Source organism: Erythranthe guttata, chromosome 11 (genome assembly GCF_056151865.1).
Source record: "Erythranthe guttata isolate IM_541 chromosome 11, IM_541, whole genome shotgun sequence".
NCBI lineage: Eukaryota > Viridiplantae > Streptophyta > Magnoliopsida > Lamiales > Phrymaceae > Erythranthe > Erythranthe guttata.
In genome coordinates this window covers 14,355,169-14,374,645 of record NC_142543.1, presented here as the reverse complement: position 1 = coordinate 14,374,645, position 19,477 = coordinate 14,355,169, and the positions used below count along the sequence as shown (strand labels likewise).

Here is a 19,477-nt window from a genome sequence, read left to right as displayed (position 1 = left end):
GAAGTAATGATGCTGGTGATACACTGACGGATCTGATGTTTGCCGCTCATATTTTAATGAAAATTTTGCAATTATTTCCTCATGTTATATTGATGGACTGCACTTATAAAACTAACAGGTATGTAATTTTTTTTCATTTGTTTTGGATTTAGTTATTGTAATCTGGTTGCATTTGATATCAAGATTTTGAGGTCCAAAATACTTGATGTAGGCATGAAATGCCACTTCTGAAAATAATTAGGGTTACTCCTCATGGTTACAATTTCACAATTGTTGGTGCTTTCATGTCCCATGAAGATGCAAACACATATATATGAGCTCTGAGTTGTCTAAGATGTACATTGGGAGGTCTGGAACCTGATGTGACGTTGACGGATCGGGAACTGAGACTCTTTCAAGCATTGCATGATATATTTCCACATTCCGAACATTTCTTTTGTATGTTTCACACAAACAAAAATGTCGAAAAAATGTGTCGAAGTGTATAGGCAGTAGTAAACACGGGTTTTTATTCCGACGCATACATTGTGCAAAGCTTGTGGAATCAACAACATAAGTAGAGTACTATAAAAATTACAAGCAAATGATTAGGCGCTATGGTTGTTACTGTTAGAGTAGGTGACCAACAAGCCAACCTGTGGCTGTGGTCTTTCGTATTTATTATTGTAATAAACGAACCTTTATTCGTATTAATGATAAAACACATTGGCATTCTATATCTTTGTCCCTTTGTCACAAGCATAGATATAGTCCTTACAGTTATTACAAGTACTAGTAATTGATCGTTAGGATCGTGAGATATTTACTTAAGTATTATAACTGTTAAACGTGTTCCTAGTCGAAGGGTTACGCCACTAATGAGGATATCGGCCTTTCCCATTAAGACTAGCACTTAGTGTATGTGTACTGCATCTCATCAGTAAACGGTATTGTGATATCGGCATGCACAAGTGGGTGCTCGTAAGTTGACGAGTTCACTGAACTCCCTCACCCTAGAAATCTCTAAGTGGTTCTCAATAATCGAGTAGAGATATCTATGGTATAGTTGTACACCATTAGTCCTTATGACCTAGACATCACCGTGACTTCACTAGAGGACCAGCTGTATCGTGACCTGTCCCTGAGTTCCACCGAGGACCATCCCAAGGGCCAGTGTTCGTGCAGTCCGAAATCTAGTGGGAGGTCTGTGCATTGTAGTCGGGGATTCGATCGCTAGAATAGTCTTGGATGTCCTGTGTGTTCTGAAAGGTTGTAATCAATCTAAGTCTCTGGCCAGAGCTGACTAAGTGATGATTAGAGAATTCGATTCTTTAAGTCATGCACGTAAGGATTACAACACTTAGAACGATCGCACCGTTATTGAACATATAAAGAGGTCTCGATGAACCAATGCCTCTAGTTCGATCGGGACATATGAATCGAAGGGACCGTACTGTACGTTAACTATATCTGAAGGTTCTTGCAGGCACTTCATTTGTATCTAGGGAATCATGACGCGTAGTTGCTAGACGCCAATCTTGATTCGTTGGGTGATTGAGGTGAAACGAGCTTCATCTTAATCGTAACTCGAAGGGGACGAGTTTTGACCACAAAGGGTTGTGGGCCCACGGCTAGCTTACACCTGAACCATCGAGGGTCACACTGCTCGTGCACATGAGATCTTTGAATAAACGGTCAGAGATAAAATAGTTTATCTTTGCATAATTGGAAGTCAATATGATTGAGTCCAACATTCGTAATTTGGAATTATGAATGAGAATAAGAAAAGGAAAGGAATAAGCGAACGTGTTAGTGAACTTTCTAAATCGGGAAGTTTCCAAATTTAGAAAGTCCACTGAACTAGGGTTTCCACTTTTGGAAAGTTGGAAAATAAGAGATGGCACTCGTAATGACGAGAAAATTATAATGACTCGGAAATTGTAATCGTTGCAATTTTTCGATCATTGAATTGAGAGATACGAGCGATTAAAGAAACTAACGAGCTTAAGCTGTTGGGCCCAGTCCAACTTAAGCCCGCTAGGGTTTCATGCAAGGGACTATAAATACATGATTTATAACCCTAGCACACACACGAGAAACCCTAACCCTAGCGGCCGACCCTCTCTCTCTCGCCCTCTCTTCCGCGCGGCCACCACCGCCGCTCCGTCGCCGGAAACGGCCGTTCCTCGGCCGGTTCTTATTCGGTATTCTTTCTTCTTTATTTTCTTTCCGTTTTATTCTAACTATTTTGTGTCTAGTGCCACGATTTAGTAGATCGAAGTATACGAGGTGAAATCCGAGAGGAGGAAGACCGTAGATCGAAGAATCGAGGAGCAACGCACGAGCCGAAGCCGCACGCTGCCCCACGCGCCGCCCCGGAAGACCGCGCGTGCTCTACACGCGCCGCCGTGAGCTGCCACACCGCCGCTGCTGCTGCTCCATTGCTGCCCCGATTCTACGGATTGGTTTCCGTAGTAATCACGACGTACCGTTCGCTCCTACCTCACGCGTCAAGAGGTAAATACTCGAAACCCTAGTTTCGTTTTAGGGTTTAAATTTAAACTATGATTTCATGCTTATGTTTTGTATGATTTTATGTGATTATGTGTAATCGGTTTTAAATCATTGCAAGCATGTTATTTGGTTTAAATTGCGAGCATGTTAATTGATTTAAATTCGGTTCAATTAATTAGCATGTATGTCGTTTTTAATTTCGCTGGAAGCGCAAAGGTACGCAATTAATTGATTTAATTTATCGGGCATGTTCTTATGTGTTTTTAAAGTCGTTTAAATCGCATAAATTTTTGTTTTCCGCTGCGTATGCGTGCCCGAAACCCAACAGTGGTATCAGAGCTCGTTGCGCAATTAATTGCGTTCGTTTTAATATGCATGTTCGATTTATTAAAGTAGCGATTGTCGTATTATGTAATTGGGAGTTTTCGTAAGTTTAAAATATTTTTGAAATATTGTTTAGAATTTTTCCAGCTTTAAAATTGTTTAAAATTGGAAAATCGGATCTGAAATTATTTTAAAATGTCGGTTTTTTAATTATTCGGATCGAACCGGTCGAACCGGCCGGTTCGATGGTTATGTGCGTTTTGGTTGACCGAATCCAAGTGGATTCGGGTCGGTCAGACCGGTTCTCGGTCCGACTGACCCGGCCCACTGATTTGGGTCAGCTGGACCAGACAGAACCGGCCCGATTCGGTCCGAACCGGTCAGACCGGTTGGGCCGAACCGGTCCACTGAAAATAAAAAAAAAAAAAAAAAAAAAAAAAAAAATATTTCAGATTTCTAAAATTAAACTTAAAACAAATTGATTTTAATTTTTGGAAAATTATTTTCAATTAATCCCAATTAGATAATTGGATCGACAATCATCTATTTTAGTAAATAGGTGTTAGATTAATTAATTAATTTAAATTGTTAAATTGATTTCAATTAATAGAACACATATATAATATTGATTATATATTCAATTTAATTAGTAGTACCTCAACATTATTTGAATGATTTATGTTAGTTGAGGTTCTATAATTATTTTGAAAACCCGATAATTAATTAATGTAATTAATTATATAGTTAGGTCGTATGTTCCTCTTAGGACAATATGCGCTTCCATATACCTTTAGAGAACATAGATGTAGGAATCACATAGACCAATCCAAAACCTTCTGATGAGATAAAACTTTTAAATAAAATCCCTCATTCTTAATTCAATTAAGAATCATTTCAAGCTATAAAGAAAAACCCAATCTGTTGAGTTATTTCTTTCCTTCTGCCAACGGTTGGATTATGTGTAGCCCTTTACTATAGTGCAGTAAGCCGTGTTAGCGGGGAGTGCTATGGTAGAGTAAGCTGTAATTCAATTGACATATTGATGAAGGTAGCCATAGAAAAGGGTTATGTTGGATTAACGTGGTCGGCTAGATTAACTAGGGACTGCATTAGTTTGGCATAATCAAGTTCTATGAGCATCTTTGATTGGTAGGTTAGACTTGACACACGACGATTTTGATATTCGCGAGATTAACTTAGGTCATTATCAAGTGTGAGGAAAATTAATTTAGGGTCATATTGTGGATATGATTGATTGTGATCTACCTTTGGGCAAATATAATCGGGCTAGATTAACTACGGGTTATATTTGTCTATTGGACCTAAAGCCCATTAAGAAAAATCAGTTTTCTCGTTTGTCTACTAGAGGGAAGTGGAACTCGATAAAATTAGTGGGAGAACAATTAAATAACACAAGTCCAAACATTTAATTGTAACAATCATTTAACGCGAATCTCTAATAATCCTCTTCTCTATATGTCTCAGATAATCATGTCTAAGAATCCCATAATGTCAATCCTCGACAATAAACTCAATGGCCCTAATTACCTAGATTGGTTGCGTAGTCTTAAGCTTGTGCTAACTGTTGAGGGGCGTCTCTACGTTTTGAACGAGAGGCTTCCCGCCACTTTACCTGCCACAGCGACTGATGCTGAAAGGGAAACTTATGAAGTTTGGAAGAAAGATGACACTCATGCTAGGTGCTATATGATAGCCGCCATGGAGCCCGCGCTTGCGAGGAAATATGAGTCTCACTTGCATGCTTTCGATATAAAGGCTCATCTCGATAGCATGTATAGTGAGAATATTAGGGCATCGAGGTACGCTGCTACAAAGGAGTTGATCACAGCGAGACTGCGCGAAGGGACTTCGGTCCACGAGCACTGTCTCAAAATGATCACTCTCCTTGAAAAGCTAGTGAATCTTGATGTCACCCTCCCGGCCGAGCTCTCGTTGGATTTGATCCTGTTGTCTCTTCCTAGTTCCTATGAATCGTTCATAGTGAACTTCAACATGAACAAACTAGATCCTCCCTTGGATGAGTTAATGAACATGTTGGTCAGCTTCGAGTCCACCATTAAGAAAGAGAAGTCTGTTCTCATTGCTGCTCCTTCTGGAAAGAAGAGTTCTTTCCAAAAGAAGAGAAAGGAAAGAGTTTCCTTCCCAAACAGCAAGTTCGAAGTGGGTGAAGGTAGTGGGGGCCCCAAAGCAAAGGTTAGCAAACAAGTTGATGATGCTTGCCATCACTGTGGAAAGAAAGGACATTGGCGCCGCAACTGCAAGGCTTACCTAAAGCAGAAAGGTTCTGAAAAGGGTACGTATTTCATTGACGTAAATTTGTCTGTCAACTCTTCTTCTTGGGTATTGGATACGGGCTGTGGCTCACATTTGTGCAATGATTTGCAGCTAATGACAAGAAGTCGAAGACTTAGAGCGGGTGAGACCTACCTAAGGATGGGGAATGGAGCAAGAGTTGCTGCTGAAGCCATTGGCACTATTTACTTAAATGTTTTGGATTCTAGTTTTCCTATTGTTTTGAACGATTGTTTATTTGTTCCGTCGCTCATTAGAAACCTTATTTCTATTCCTGTATTAGATATTGAAGGTTTTACTTTTGTTTTTGGAAATTCGATTTGCATTATACAAAAGAATGAGAATTTAATTTGCAAAGGACGGCTATTAAACAACTTATATGAACTAAATCCAAGTGAAATACCTATTAACGTTATATCAGCAAAACGTAAGGAGATAGATCAAAACCCCGCACAACTTTGGCATGCTAGATTAGGTCATGTCTCTTTAAGAAGGATGAACGATTTTGTTAGTGAAGGATTGTTCTCTTTGGAGGACGTGAAATCACTACAAACTTGTGAATGTTGCCTTAAAGGGAAAATGACCAAGTCACCCTACAAAGGGGTAATGGAACGAGCCGAAGGTCTTTTGGATTTGATCCATACAGACGTATGTGGTCCACTAAGTGTTAGTGCGAAGGGTGGATATAACTACTTCGCTACCTTTACCGACGATTATTCTAGGTATGGGTATGTGTACTTGATGAAGTACAAGTCTGAAACATTTGAAAGGTTCAAAGATTTTAGACACAAAGTAGAAAAGCAACTCGGACGAAATATTAAGAAGCTGCGATCCGATCGTGGTGGGGAATACTTGAGCATCGAGTTCATTGACTATCTAAAAGAAAATGGGATACAGTCCCAATGGACTCCACCGGGAACTCCTCAACTTAATGGAGTATCCGAACGTCGGAATCGAACTCTATTAGATATGGTTCGATCAATGATGGGGTTCACAAACTTACCGGCATACTTATGGGGTCATGCACTTCGTACTGCCGCGTATTTGCTGAATAGAGTTAACACCAAAGCAGTTAAATCCACACCTTATGAACTTTGGCATTCCCGGAAACCCAACTACAAACATATTAGGATATGGGGTTGTCCCGCTTATGTGAAGCGATTAGTGGGAGATAAGTTGGATAGTAAATCCGACTTATGCTATTTTGTGGGGTATCCCGAAGACTCGATGGGATACGAGTTTTATTATGTCAAAGAAGCAAAGACGTTTGTTTCGAGAAATGCCACCTTTTTGGAAATGGAGTTTCTATCCGATAGAAAGGGCAGCATGATAGAACTTGAAGTAGTTCAAGAACCACAAAGTGAAGTTCAAACACAAGATCAAGCAATCGAACCAATACAACAAACCACTAATATACCTCCTGAACCTACGGTACGTAGATCCGAAAGAGTTCGGAAAATGCCGGATAGGTTATTCCTCCTCGAAAATGATGAAGATCATGTTGATCTTGGACGAGATCCAAGAACATACAATGAGGCCGTATCGGATGCGGACATGGGACATTGGCTAACTGCCATGAAATCCGAAATGGACTCCATGTACTCCAACAAGGTGTGGACCTTGGTAGATCCACCTAAGGGAATTGTTCCTATAGGCTGCAAGTGGATCTATAAGAAGAAAATTGGAGTTGATGGAAAGGTATCGACCTATAAAGCTAGATTGGTAGCAAAAGGATACACTCAAAGGCAAGGTGTTGACTATGAGGAAACTTTTTCGCCAGTCGCGATGCTGAAGTCCATTAGGATTTTGCTGGCCATAGCTGCGTGGTACGACTACGCGATATGGCAAATGGATGTGAAGACCGCCTTCCTTAATGGAGATATTGAGGAAGAAATTTACATGGCGCAGCCGGAAGGCTTCATATCTTCTGGAAGTGAGCAAAAGGTTTGCAAGCTCCAGCGATCCATTTATGGATTGAAGCAAGCATCCCGTAGTTGGAACATTAGGTTCGACTCAACTATCAAAGAGTTTGATTTTGAGAAGAATCCGGAGGAACCTTGTGTATACAAGAAGGTTAGTGGGAGGGCAGTGATATTTTTAGTGCTTTACGTTGATGACATTCTACTCATTGGGAATGACGTAGGAATGCTGCAACAAACGAAAGCATGGTTGTCCACACGTTTCTCAATGAAGGATTTGGGAGAAGCATCTTATGTATTAGGAATACGCATCTATAGAGATAGAGCAAGAAAGATGCTTGGTTTATCCCAAAGCCTGTACATAGACACCGTGATGAAACGGTTTAGCATGGAAGAATCCAAGAAGGGATTCTTGCCAATGTCCCATGGGGTTCGTCTCTCGAAATCTATGTGTCCCCAAACACCTAGTGAAATCGAGGAGATGAAAAGGACGCCCTATGCTTCTGCCATAGGAAGCATAATGTATGGCATGCTATGTACGAGACCCGATATTGCGTATGCTGTGAGTGTCACAAGCAGATATCAGTCTAACCCCGGCCCGGCTCACTGGAAAGCCGTGAAAGATATCCTCAAGTACTTGCGAAGGACTAAGGATATATTTTTGGTCAATGGGGGTGCCGAGTTGAAATTAGAGGGTTTCACTGACTCTAGTTTTCAATCGGACGTGGACGACTCAAAGTCGAATTCTGGATTTATATTCACGCTTAATGGTGGTGCCGTGTGTTGGAAGAGTTCCAAGAAAAGCACGACGGCCGATTCCACTACCGAAGCGGAATACATTGCAGCGTCCGAAGCTGCAAAAGATGGGACTTGGATAAGGAAGTTCATCCAAGAGTTGGGTGTCATTCCTAATGCTAGTGATCCAGTACCGTTGTACTGTGATAACACCGGAGCCTTGGCGCAAGCTAAGGAGCCGAGATCTCATCAGAAGTTGAAGCATATTCTGAGAAAGTATCATATGATCCGAGAGATCATTGATAAAGGTGAAGTTAAGGTAGAACGAGTCACCTCGGAAGAGAACGTTGCAGACCCCTTCACGAAGCCTTTACCAAGATCGGTCCATGAGAAACATCGAGAGTCGATGGGATTGCGGTTTATGGGTAGTTGGCTTTAGGTCAAGTGGGAGATTGTTAGAGTAGGTGACCAACAAGCCAACCTGTGGCTGTGGTCTTTCGTATTTATTATTGTAATAAACGAACCTTTATTCGTATTAATGATAAAACACATTGGCATTCTATATCTTTGTCCCTTTGTCACAAGCATAGATATAGTCCTTACAGTTATTACAAGTACTAGTAATTGATCGTTAGGATCGTGAGATATTTACTTAAGTATTATAACTGTTAAACGTGTTCCTAATCGAAGGGTTACGCCACTAATGAGGATATCGGCCTTTCCCATTAAGACTAGCACTTAGTGTATGTGTACTGCATCTCATCAGTAAACGGTATTGTGATATCGGCATGCACAAGTGGGTGCTCGTAAGTTGACGAGTTCACTGAACTCCCTCACCCTAGAAATCTCTAAGTGGTTCTCAATAATCGAGTAGAGATATCTATGGTATAGTTGTACACCATTAGTCCTTATGACCTAGACATCACCGTGACTTCACTAGAGGACCAGCTGTATCGTGACCTGTCCCTGAGTTCCACCGAGGACCATCCCAAGGGCCAGTGTTCGTGCAGTCCGAAATCTAGTGGGAGGTCTGTGCATTGTAGTCGGGGATTCGATCGCTAGAATAGTCTTGGATGTCCTGTGTGTTCTGAAAGGTTGTAATCAATCTAAGTCTCTGGCCAGAGCTGACTAAGTGATGATTAGAGAATTCGATTCTTTAAGTCATGCACGTAAGGATTACAACACTTAGAACGATCGCACCGTTATTGAACATATAAAGAGGTCTCGATGAACCAATGCCTCTATTTCGATCGGGACATATGAATCGAAGGGACCGTACTGTACGTTAACTATATCTGAAGGTTCTTGCAGGCACTTCATTTGTATCTAGGGAATCATGACGCGTAGTTGCTAGACGCCAATCTTGATTCGTTGGGTGATTGAGGTGAAACGAGCTTCATCTTAATCGTAACTCGAAGGGGACGAGTTTTGACCACAAAGGGTTGTGGGCCCACGGCTAGCTTACACCTGAACCATCGAGGGTCACACTGCTCGTGCACATGAGATCTTTGAATAAACGGTCAGAGATAAAATAGTTTATCTTTGCATAATTGGAAGTCAATATGATTGAGTCCAACATTCGTAATTTGGAATTATGAATGAGAATAAGAAAAGGAAAGGAATAAGCGAACGTGTTAGTGAACTTTCTAAATCGGGAAGTTTCCAAATTTAGAAAGTCCACTGAACTAGGGTTTCCACTTTTGGAAAGTTGGAAAATAAGAGATGGCACTCGTAATGACGAGAAAATTATAATGACTCGGAAATTGTAATCGTTGCAATTTTTCGATCATTGAATTGAGAGATACGAGCGATTAAAGAAACTAACGAGCTTAAGCTGTTGGGCCCAGTCCAACTTAAGCCCGCTAGGGTTTCATGCAAGGGACTATAAATACATGATTTATAACCCTAGCACACACACGAGAAACCCTAACCCTAGCGGCCGACCCTCTCTCTCTCGCCCTCTCTTCCGCGCGGCCACCACCGCCGCTCCGTCGCCGGAAACGGCCGTTCCTCGGCCGGTTCTTATTCGGTATTCTTTCTTCTTTATTTTCTTTCCGTTTTATTCTAACTATTTTGTGTCTAGTGCCACGATTTAGTAGATCGAAGTATACGAGGTGAAATCCGAGAGGAGGAAGACCGTAGATCGAAGAATCGAGGAGCAACGCACGAGCCGAAGCCGCACGCTGCCCCACGCGCCGCCCCGGAAGACCGCGCGTGCTCTACACGCGCCGCCGTGAGCTGCCACACCGCCGCTGCTGCTGCTCCATTGCTGCCCCGATTCTACGGATTGGTTTCCGTAGTAATCACGACGTACCGTTCGCTCCTACCTCACGCGTCAAGAGGTAAATACTCGAAACCCTAGTTTCGTTTTAGGGTTTAAATTTAAACTATGATTTCATGCTTATGTTTGTATGATTTTATGTGATTATGTGTAATCGGTTTTAAATCATTGCAAGCATGTTATTTGGTTTAAATTGCGAGCATGTTAATTGATTTAAATTCGGTTCAATTAATTAGCATGTATGTCGTTTTTAATTTCGCTGGAAGCGCAAAGGTACGCAATTAATTGATTTAATTTATCGGGCATGTTCTTATGTGTTTTTAAAGTCGTTTAAATCGCATAAATTTTTGTTTTCCGCTGCGTATGCGTGCCCGAAACCCAACAGTTACCCCAAACTGATAGCATACATCAACGAGACTTGATTGATTTACAAGGAAAAAATTGCCAAGGCATGGACTAATAAAAAAATGCATTTTGAGAACACGTCGACTAATAGGTATTTCCGGTTTTGGTTCTGCATTTTATAATATATTGTTGATGCTTTTAGTTATTACTTGCAATTTTTTATGTCTACGAATAGGGTGGAGAGTACCCACAATTCGTCGAAGGGTTGGATTAATGCTTCTACCGGAGCTGTTAACACGGCATGTGGTAATTGTTCGTCTCCGGCTGCTACCTCTCGACAGACGCTAGCATAAGACCCTTCTGTATGTAGAAGTTCTCGAGTAATTAGAGGATAGATGCCTCCAATAGCTCTAACTCGTCCTGTCCTTTTGGTGCCATGTGGTTCTTTAGCATGTCCTTTGTAAACGTCTGTAGCGCGGTGATCCTAGACTCACATTGGCCGATATTGCGCTCTTGTAGAAAGTAGATTTATTAAAAAAAAAAAAAAAAAGGTATATTAATAAAAACTAACTATATACGAAAATAAATATAAACTTACAAATCCTTTACAAGGCAGCAATATGACTCTTAAAGCTAGAAAGTAGCCTGGTGTCAGTCGGACCGCCTGGATACGCATCCTCTAACACAATCAAACCCTTCATAGTATCGAAATCGTATCGAGGCCAACGAGGGTGGCGAGCGGGGCCCGCCTCAACAGAAACAATGTCATCATCTGACACCTCATCATCATGGTCGTGGTCTCAATCGTAGGGGGTACAAAAATGCCCACCTACATCCCTCGAACTCCATGCCACAGCTCTCGAAATCCCTGCCACAGATCTAGTCTTGTCGACTATATCGTGTACATCGGCTACGTCGGGTAAATTGGCTGCGTCGGGTGCTCGCTCACTAACTAACCTATGCCACTCAGATACAGTCATAGGATGGCGAGCTAGTTGACCGTCCAAAGCTTCGGGATCTCCGCCATATCGAATTTTAATCTTCGGCACCTTTTCCTTTCCCAAACCGAAATCACCCATAAGCGCTTTTCCCTTGCCTTGACCTGCCATCTGTACAAAATAAACATCGAAATTAATAAACAAATATTATTAAAAAAAAATAGGAGGTTTCGTGCTTTAGAGTTTGAAACTTTCAAATTTTTGGGGTTATCGTGCTCTAGAGCACGATATCCCCCAATTTTTTGAAGGTTTCATGCTCTAGAGCACAAAATCTCCCATTATTAATACTTTTTTTAAGGTTCCATGCTCTAGAGCATGATACCCTCCAATATTTTCAGGTTATCGTGCTCTACAGATACACCCCCTTTTTTCGAAAATTTTCTAAATCTGATACATTTTTAACTAAATTTTAAATATAATTGATTAGAAGTACTAGGATTAGAAAAAAAAAATTACCGTAATCGAGAGTCGTAAGGTACGGATTGAAAGCCGATATTTTTTTTGAATGTTGAATGTGTTGATAGAGTTTGGGAGAGTGAGAGAGAATTTCAAAATTAAAAAAAAATCAAATAAATAAGATTCTGCTGCATTTAGTAAAATAACATCTACAAATAGCAAAACCCTAAAAAAAATGAAAATAAATGCTTAAAACTTTTGCTCTTTTAGATTTACCCTGGTCTTTTCAAAATTTCATTTTATCCTTTCAAATTTATCCCGACCTTTTCAAAATTTACTTTTATCCTTTCTAATTTATCATGACCTTTTTAAATTTTACTTTACTCTTTCGAATTTACCATGACCTTTTACATTTATTATTTTGGATTTATCCTGACCTTTCAAATTTTACCTTTGCCCTTCTAGTTTTTTCTTTGCCCGTTCTAAATTTTACCTTGCCCTCTACACTTCTCTATATAGCGAGAAGTTGTCATATTAGACTATTATTTTCCTCTTTACCTCCACACTTGTTGTAAAAGGTACATCTATTTTCAAAACTGAAATGTTAATTGTTGCGGAACTTTTACTGAAATTGGTTTATTTGCAGAAGTAGTCTCATTTGTCAATTTTCTAACTTTTTAAAAAATCGAAACTCTCTCAACTTAAAAAGGTCGAAAACTTAGAATCTGAAGGTCGTTCGACAAATTCGAAACCAAACAACAACATTTTTTTTGATTGCCGATCCATATTACTTTTACAAGGTAAAAATGAATTAAAAAAAAATGAAGGGAGGGATCGTGTTGTGCAGCACGTGGGGTATAAAACAAAACAAAAAAGTTGAAGTACCCTTCCCCTAGAGGACGGGAATCTACGTTTTAGTTGTTTCTTTTTTTTTTTTTTTTTTTTTTACACTTTATTCCTTTAGTATTATTTGGTAGGGTGATGATGTGATTTTGACGAAGAATTTGACGATGAATATGCAAACGAGTACAATAAACCCAATATGTGTTGTCATGTTCCTCGAATAATTACAAAATTCGATATTTAAATTAAGGGTAAATTACAAACACCCCCCTGAGGTATGGTCAAATTACAAAAATCTCCCTCTTGTTTGGATAATTACATCTACCCCCTCAACTATGATTTTTTCTTACACCTCCACCCTTATGGTGCCAAATTCAACATAATCATCTAGATTCTGTAGAATGTGCTCTAGTTTGTACTCGTTTTGTGTAAAAATACAATTTCCGATGCACCACAAATTGACATATACAAGCTAAAAAACACATATTATGATCATCTTGCTTCATAATGTAGAGTTCGAATGGGATAAAACGGGTACAAAAGTGATGATATTCCATATAATCTCGAAGATTCCACTAAATTTGAGGAATTGAGGGGGTCGTTGTAATTATCCAAACAAGAGGGGTGTTTTTGTAATTTGACCATACCTCAGGGGGATGTTTGTAATTTACCCTTAAATTAAAAAATATATATTAAAAAAAAGACCCGGCTTACCCGCCTCCCCCGTCATATCGAAATTTAATCTTCGGAACTTTTTCCGAACTCGAAGAAGCATCCATAATCCCCTTCCCCTTGTCCTGACGTGTCATATGTAAAAAAATAAACATATTAATTAATTAATTAAAAAAAATATTATAAAAATATTAAAATATGAATCCCCGTGCTGTAGAACACAGGAACTTAAATAATTTTCAAGTTCCCGTGTTCTGCAGAACGGGAACTTCATGTTTTTTGAGTCCTCCGTTCTGCAGAGCACTGGAACATGAAGATTATTCAAGTTCCCGTGTTTTACAGCAAGAGGGATTCATATTTTATTTTATTTTTCCAAAAATAAAAATTCAAAACTTTTTTGAGTTTCCCGTTCTTCGGAGCACGAACACTTGAATAAACTTCAAGTTTCCGTGCTCTGCAGAACGGGAAGTTCAAAAAACTTGAATCCTCCGTTCTACAGAGCACGGAAACTTGAATTTTCTTCAAGTTATTTTTCTCGAAAATTGGCTAGATCTAATCCTAAACATGTGTTTTTACCTAAATTGTAGATAAAACTAATTAAAAGTAGTGGGATATTTAAACAATTACCGGAATCGAGCCTCGTTTGCTACGGATTCAAAGTCGAAAAAAATTCCGAAATTCGAATGTCTGGATAGAGTTTGGGAGTAGGAGAGAGAATTTAAAAAAAAAATTAAATGAAAAAGATTTTGTGCATTCAGTAAAAGGCCCGCAGCAAATAGCAACACCCTTTTCAAAATGGCCCCACTGCATGTCGCTCGAAAGCATCCATTGCGGCATCGGAGGATCGAATTTCACTCATTGCTTTTATTCTTTACATCGTCTCTTAGCCATAAAAAAAATCTCTAAGTGAATCTCAACCGTTAAAAATTCCATTACATTCAGACAATTTTACACTCTGGTACACCAAAAAACTCGAAAACCTGAGTCAACAAGTGTAACTCACAAACTACAGGGACCAGAAACAGAATCACATGATATGGGTACAAAATACCATGTATCTTTATTCTTACCATATAACATACAGACACAAAAGAAACATAATTAGAAAGATACAGTGAGTCCGAGAAGAGCCATAAATTGAGCTATGAATTCAGGATGACCCGGCCATGCTGCTCCGGTAACCAGATTTCCGTCGGTAAAGCAACGATGGATCGGATCAGGCTCTAACCATGTGGCCCCACCTAGAACCACATTAAGTTTCACTGCCGGGTATGCAGTGCACTTCTTCCCCTGCAATTATTATTATTAGCGTTATTATTATTTTACCAGACACATTATTGAAGTTTGTATGCATTTCAAGAACCAAGATAGAGACATATATCACAAAACATATTTCCAGTTTATTATAGGGTAAATTACAAACACCCCCCCCCCCCCCCTATTCATAATTACCAAAAATCTCCTGAGGTTTGTTTCCGTCTTATACCAACCCCCTTACAAAACCCCTTACAGTGTGACTTTTCACGGATTTCTTTTGATCCCGGGGAATAGACTTTTTAATTACACAATTTCAGATATTTTCTTTTATTTCTCACCTATTTAACCGGAGGTATAATAGCATGTACACATTTTCTGTTAAAAAAACTCGATCAACAGTTAATCAGAGGGGGATTTTGGTTATTACGGATAGGTGTGGGTGTTTTCATTATTTAGCCTAAGTTCAGGGGGGTTTTCGTAATTTACCCTTTATTATATCATAAAGATAAAGACTCCTATAGCTATTAAGATTTATTTTAGGAGTTAACGAAAAGTACCTATTTCCGTTAACTCCTATTTTTAGCCGCAATTTTAGGTACAGTACATTTTGAACATGTATCGGAAGTCGAAACATTGATATATATATATATATATATATATATATATATATATATATATATATATATATATATATATATATATACACACGCAGTCACACACACACACATATTTATAAATAGGGAAGAAAAGCTAACCTTCAATAGACCAGCAGCGGATAAAATCTGTTGACCGTGGCATATAGATGCCACCGGTTTTCCCGATTCCATAAATTCCTTTACTAATTTGATAACATTATCATTTAGCGCCAAGTACTCTGGAGCACGGCCACCTGGTATTACCAGCCCATCATAGCTTGAGGCATCTATGCCTTCAAAATCGGCAGTTAAAGTGAAGTTGTGACCTGGCTTTTCGCTATATGTTTGGTCACCTTCAAAGTCGTGTACTGCCGTTGGGCATTTATCACCCGCTCGCTTCCCCGGGCAAACTGCATCTACACGACACTCTAGAGCTTCAAGAGACTGAAACGGAACCATCACTTCGTAATCTTCCATGTAATCCTGCTCCACAAACGACAAAAGAAATTAACCCCATGCATGAGTAAATCTCCAAAATATTTATGTAATAATTTGCCCTTTTTTTTGTAATTATAAATATGTGACGGGTTTTTTTTTCGTAATTCGACCATAGTTTTGGGGTTTTCTTGTAATTTACACAAAAAATTATATGTGACAATAGATTAATCGAATAAAAAGGTAGGAGACTTCCAAGAGAAATTTACAGCTTTTATTTTAACTTTGATTTCTCACTTTCGAAATAATTGGAAATCGACTATCATCTTTTACGACATGCAAATTATGAATCTACTTAGAAGTCATTAAAACTTACTCCACAAAGAAATAGAATTCGTTTGCCAGAACCAGATATCTTTGCTCCCAATGCCTTAATAAAAAGCCGAATAAACTCGGGATGCCCATCGTATGTAGCTCCAGTTATGAGATTCCCATCACTCGTGCAATAGGCCGTTGTCTCTGGTTCCACCCAGTGGGCCCCAGCAGCAACGAGCACAGGTTTGACAGCTGGATAAGCAGTGCACTTTTTGCCTTTGACCGAACCAGCAGCTGCCAAGATCAATTGTCCGTGGCAAATGGATGCAATCGGCTTTTGCGAGTGTTCGAATTTCTTAACTAAATCCGTAACAGATTCAATCATAGCAAGATACTCAGGGGCACGCCCCCCTGGTATGATAAGTCCGTCGTATTTGGTGGCATCTATTTCATCGAAAGTTGCGTTTAGGACAAAGTTATGCCCCCTCGACTCGGAATATGTCTGCATCCATTTGTTCAAACAAGAAAAGATGATGTAAGAAAAAAAATAAAGAATCAAATAATGTTACAGCTCTACTCTATTGGCATTGTCTTAAATAGAAACACGAATTCGGACATACATGCAAGCGATGACATGTAATCCAATGAAAGGACATCCAAATAGGAGCACTGACTTTCACTAAGGTAAGACATTTCGGCAGTTTATAATTTATACAGTTGAAACAATGCAAGTCTATGGTTTTGTATCATTCAACAAGGCACAAGTCTTGAAACCAAGGTAGTCAAAATCAGGATTTTGAGTTGAATCGGAGAGGGGTAGTAAAATCGTAAGATTTCGCATATATTGTAAAACTAATAGCACATGGTTCTTGGTTTCAAGACTTGTGCCTTGTTGAATGATACATGCATATATATAGTACTTATGAAACATGTCCTAACACAAATAAAACAAGTCATAACATACATAAATATGTCCCGAAAAAATAAAATATCCCGACATTAACAAAACATGTTTTAACATAACTTAAACATAGTCTAATAAAATATCCTCTTCCCAGATCACGACGGAATGTTAGTAAAGGGCAAATTAGGGTTTATTAGATAATGCGCTTTCTAAATTTATAGTTAAAAATCAGGGACTGAGGTCCAAATTTTGACTACATTTTGACTACAATTGAAATCGTGAAAATCGCAAAAAAAAAATTGCGATTTTATCAATTTTACTGATTTTACTCCCGATTTCAGCTGATTTTAAGGGACTTGCAATGTCACTACGATTTGTATATTTGTAAGGGAGTAAAATCTTATAATCTTACGATTCTTCGATTTAAATCTCGATTTTAACTACCTTGCTCGAAACACACGTAAACTATACAAGATAACTGTTCAGCTCATTATACTCTTATATTTCATATCTTCTATGTGCATATAATGTATAGATCGTATATGATGTACAATTAACACAATGCAAGTTGCTCCCGACATACAAAACTGCTCAGTTAATTCTACATTTGATCCTTTCTCGAATCTGCAGAAGATCTACCTCGTTTCGGAAAATCAAACTACTTCGATTTTCACTTCCCATCATAAAAACTAGGACGAATAAAAATATCGAAAAACAGAATGATCATTGTAAAACATGGTCATTATTTTCACTTCAGAACATGATAGATAAAAACGAAGAACTTCAGAAGTCAATGTGATCAAATTGCCCAGCCAAAAACAAGATTATTTAAACGGCAACTAAATTTGATAAAACAAACTTTCGCCAATCCCCACCAAAGACACAAAGAATTTAAACTTATTTGTTTTCCCAGTTGACAAAGATATTACATTTATTCAATTCCCTTATGAGTTATTGACCCCACACTTAATCCAATTCAAATAACTTCAGCAGAAGGAACAGAGCAACATTTTCGAACTTAAATCTAATCCAACTAGCATAATAAATCAATTAAAATCAGACAAAACAAAATAAATAAATGCAAACAGCGAATTAAAGCAGACACTTTGGGATTAATTTAATAACAAAATTTGATCATTATATAAACCTGGTGGCCAAGAGAATCATGAATCGCAGTTCGGCAAAAGTCACCAGCTTTCTTCCCGGGGCAAACGGCGTCAACGGACAGTCCATACGCCGACAATGCTTGAAAAGGAACCATCACCTAACAAAAAATCTTTCCCAGTCAATTCATCGAACACTTTGTCTGCAATCGTGTAAATCGGTTGAAAGAATGAAAAAACAAAAACCGAATTAAACAATCTGCACCTCGTAATCCTCGACGTAATCTCCGCATAGTAGAAGGACCCTTTTCTGGTCTGCCATCTAATCTTCTTTTACAAGTGAAGATTGATGAAGATCGTTTTTGCAGTTTGTTTTGTTTCTCGTGGTTGACTGTGTGTGCGTGTGTGTGTGTGTGCGTGGGGCACTTGTGGCAGCAAATTTGAGAGTGATCCTCTACTGAGCTTAGAGTGATGCTGAATAGTGATGCGGGTAGATTTGGGTAAATTACACTTACGTCCCTAAGGTTATATTAAATTACAAATAGACCCCTTCATGTTTGGGAAATTATGTATACCTTTCACGTTTGGTTTCATCCACAAGTTCAACAATTGACAATTTTATCCTCGTAATAATGCTTTTTTTTTATTTTGATAAAAAATATAAAAACTATGATTTTTGAGTTTGATATTCCATCTAAAAAAAAGAAACGAATTATAATTTCTCTTTGCATAAACAATTAAGTTTCAGTTTATTATTCTGTTTTTAGAGCTAAAAGTACATTGATGATAAAGTATACAAGTATTTGTTTAAGAGTAAGAAAAGAATTATAATAAAAAAAAAAAAAAAATTTGTCGACGTTATCATTTTTTGGTTAATTAATCGTCAAATGGGGTAAATTGTTGAATGGAACTGAACCTCAAAAGAAGTATATGTAATTTTCCAAATATTAGGGATTCTAGGTGTAATTTGAAATAACCTCATAAGTGAATTTTTGATAACTAACATTTAACCTTAACCACTGTTAGGGATGACAATGGGGCGGGTATAGGAAAAACCGTCTCCGTACCCGTACCCGGTAGAAAAAAAATTAATCCCCATACTCACCCCATTTTTTTACCGGGGCGGGTAATACCCGAAAATTTTGGGGCGGGTCAAATTGCCATCCCTAATCACTCTGGCTTGACTATTTTGCACATAACTTTTTTTCCCCCTTGAAAGACTCTTTGAAAATTTAAATATCTACATACTACAAATACTCACAACAATTAACTAATAACTTCATTCGTGAGATGCACGAAATTGAAAAAGAATAATGCAAAAGTTAAATCAATTTACTTAAAAAATTCATTATACGTCAAAAGATATTTAAAAATTTTATGTAAACATCGTGTTTCAATTAGTAACTTCACTCGTGCAATGCACGACATATATATTTCCGATTAGTAATTTATTAAATTATATGCACGCATACGTGTAGCATCCCCCATCTTATAGGGCGATAAATCGAA

The 19,477-nt window shown here is 38.6% G+C and overlaps 1 protein-coding gene across 1 annotated transcript; it reads right to left on the bottom strand.

The window, feature by feature from the left end:
- Positions 1-14,226: 14,226 nt before the first annotated feature.
- On the bottom strand, positions 14,227-18,554 carry DJ1D (Class I glutamine amidotransferase-like superfamily protein). Its single transcript, XM_012986103.2, has 5 exons — positions 18,234-18,554; positions 18,013-18,129; positions 16,023-16,463; positions 15,332-15,694; positions 14,227-14,609 (listed from the first exon to the last, which is right to left on the bottom strand). The coding sequence occupies exons 1-5, from the start codon at positions 18,288-18,290 to the stop codon at positions 14,421-14,423; spliced, it is 1,167 nt and encodes a 388-aa protein (XP_012841557.1). The 5' UTR covers positions 18,291-18,554; the 3' UTR covers positions 14,227-14,420.
- Positions 18,555-19,477: the final 923 nt, after the last annotated feature.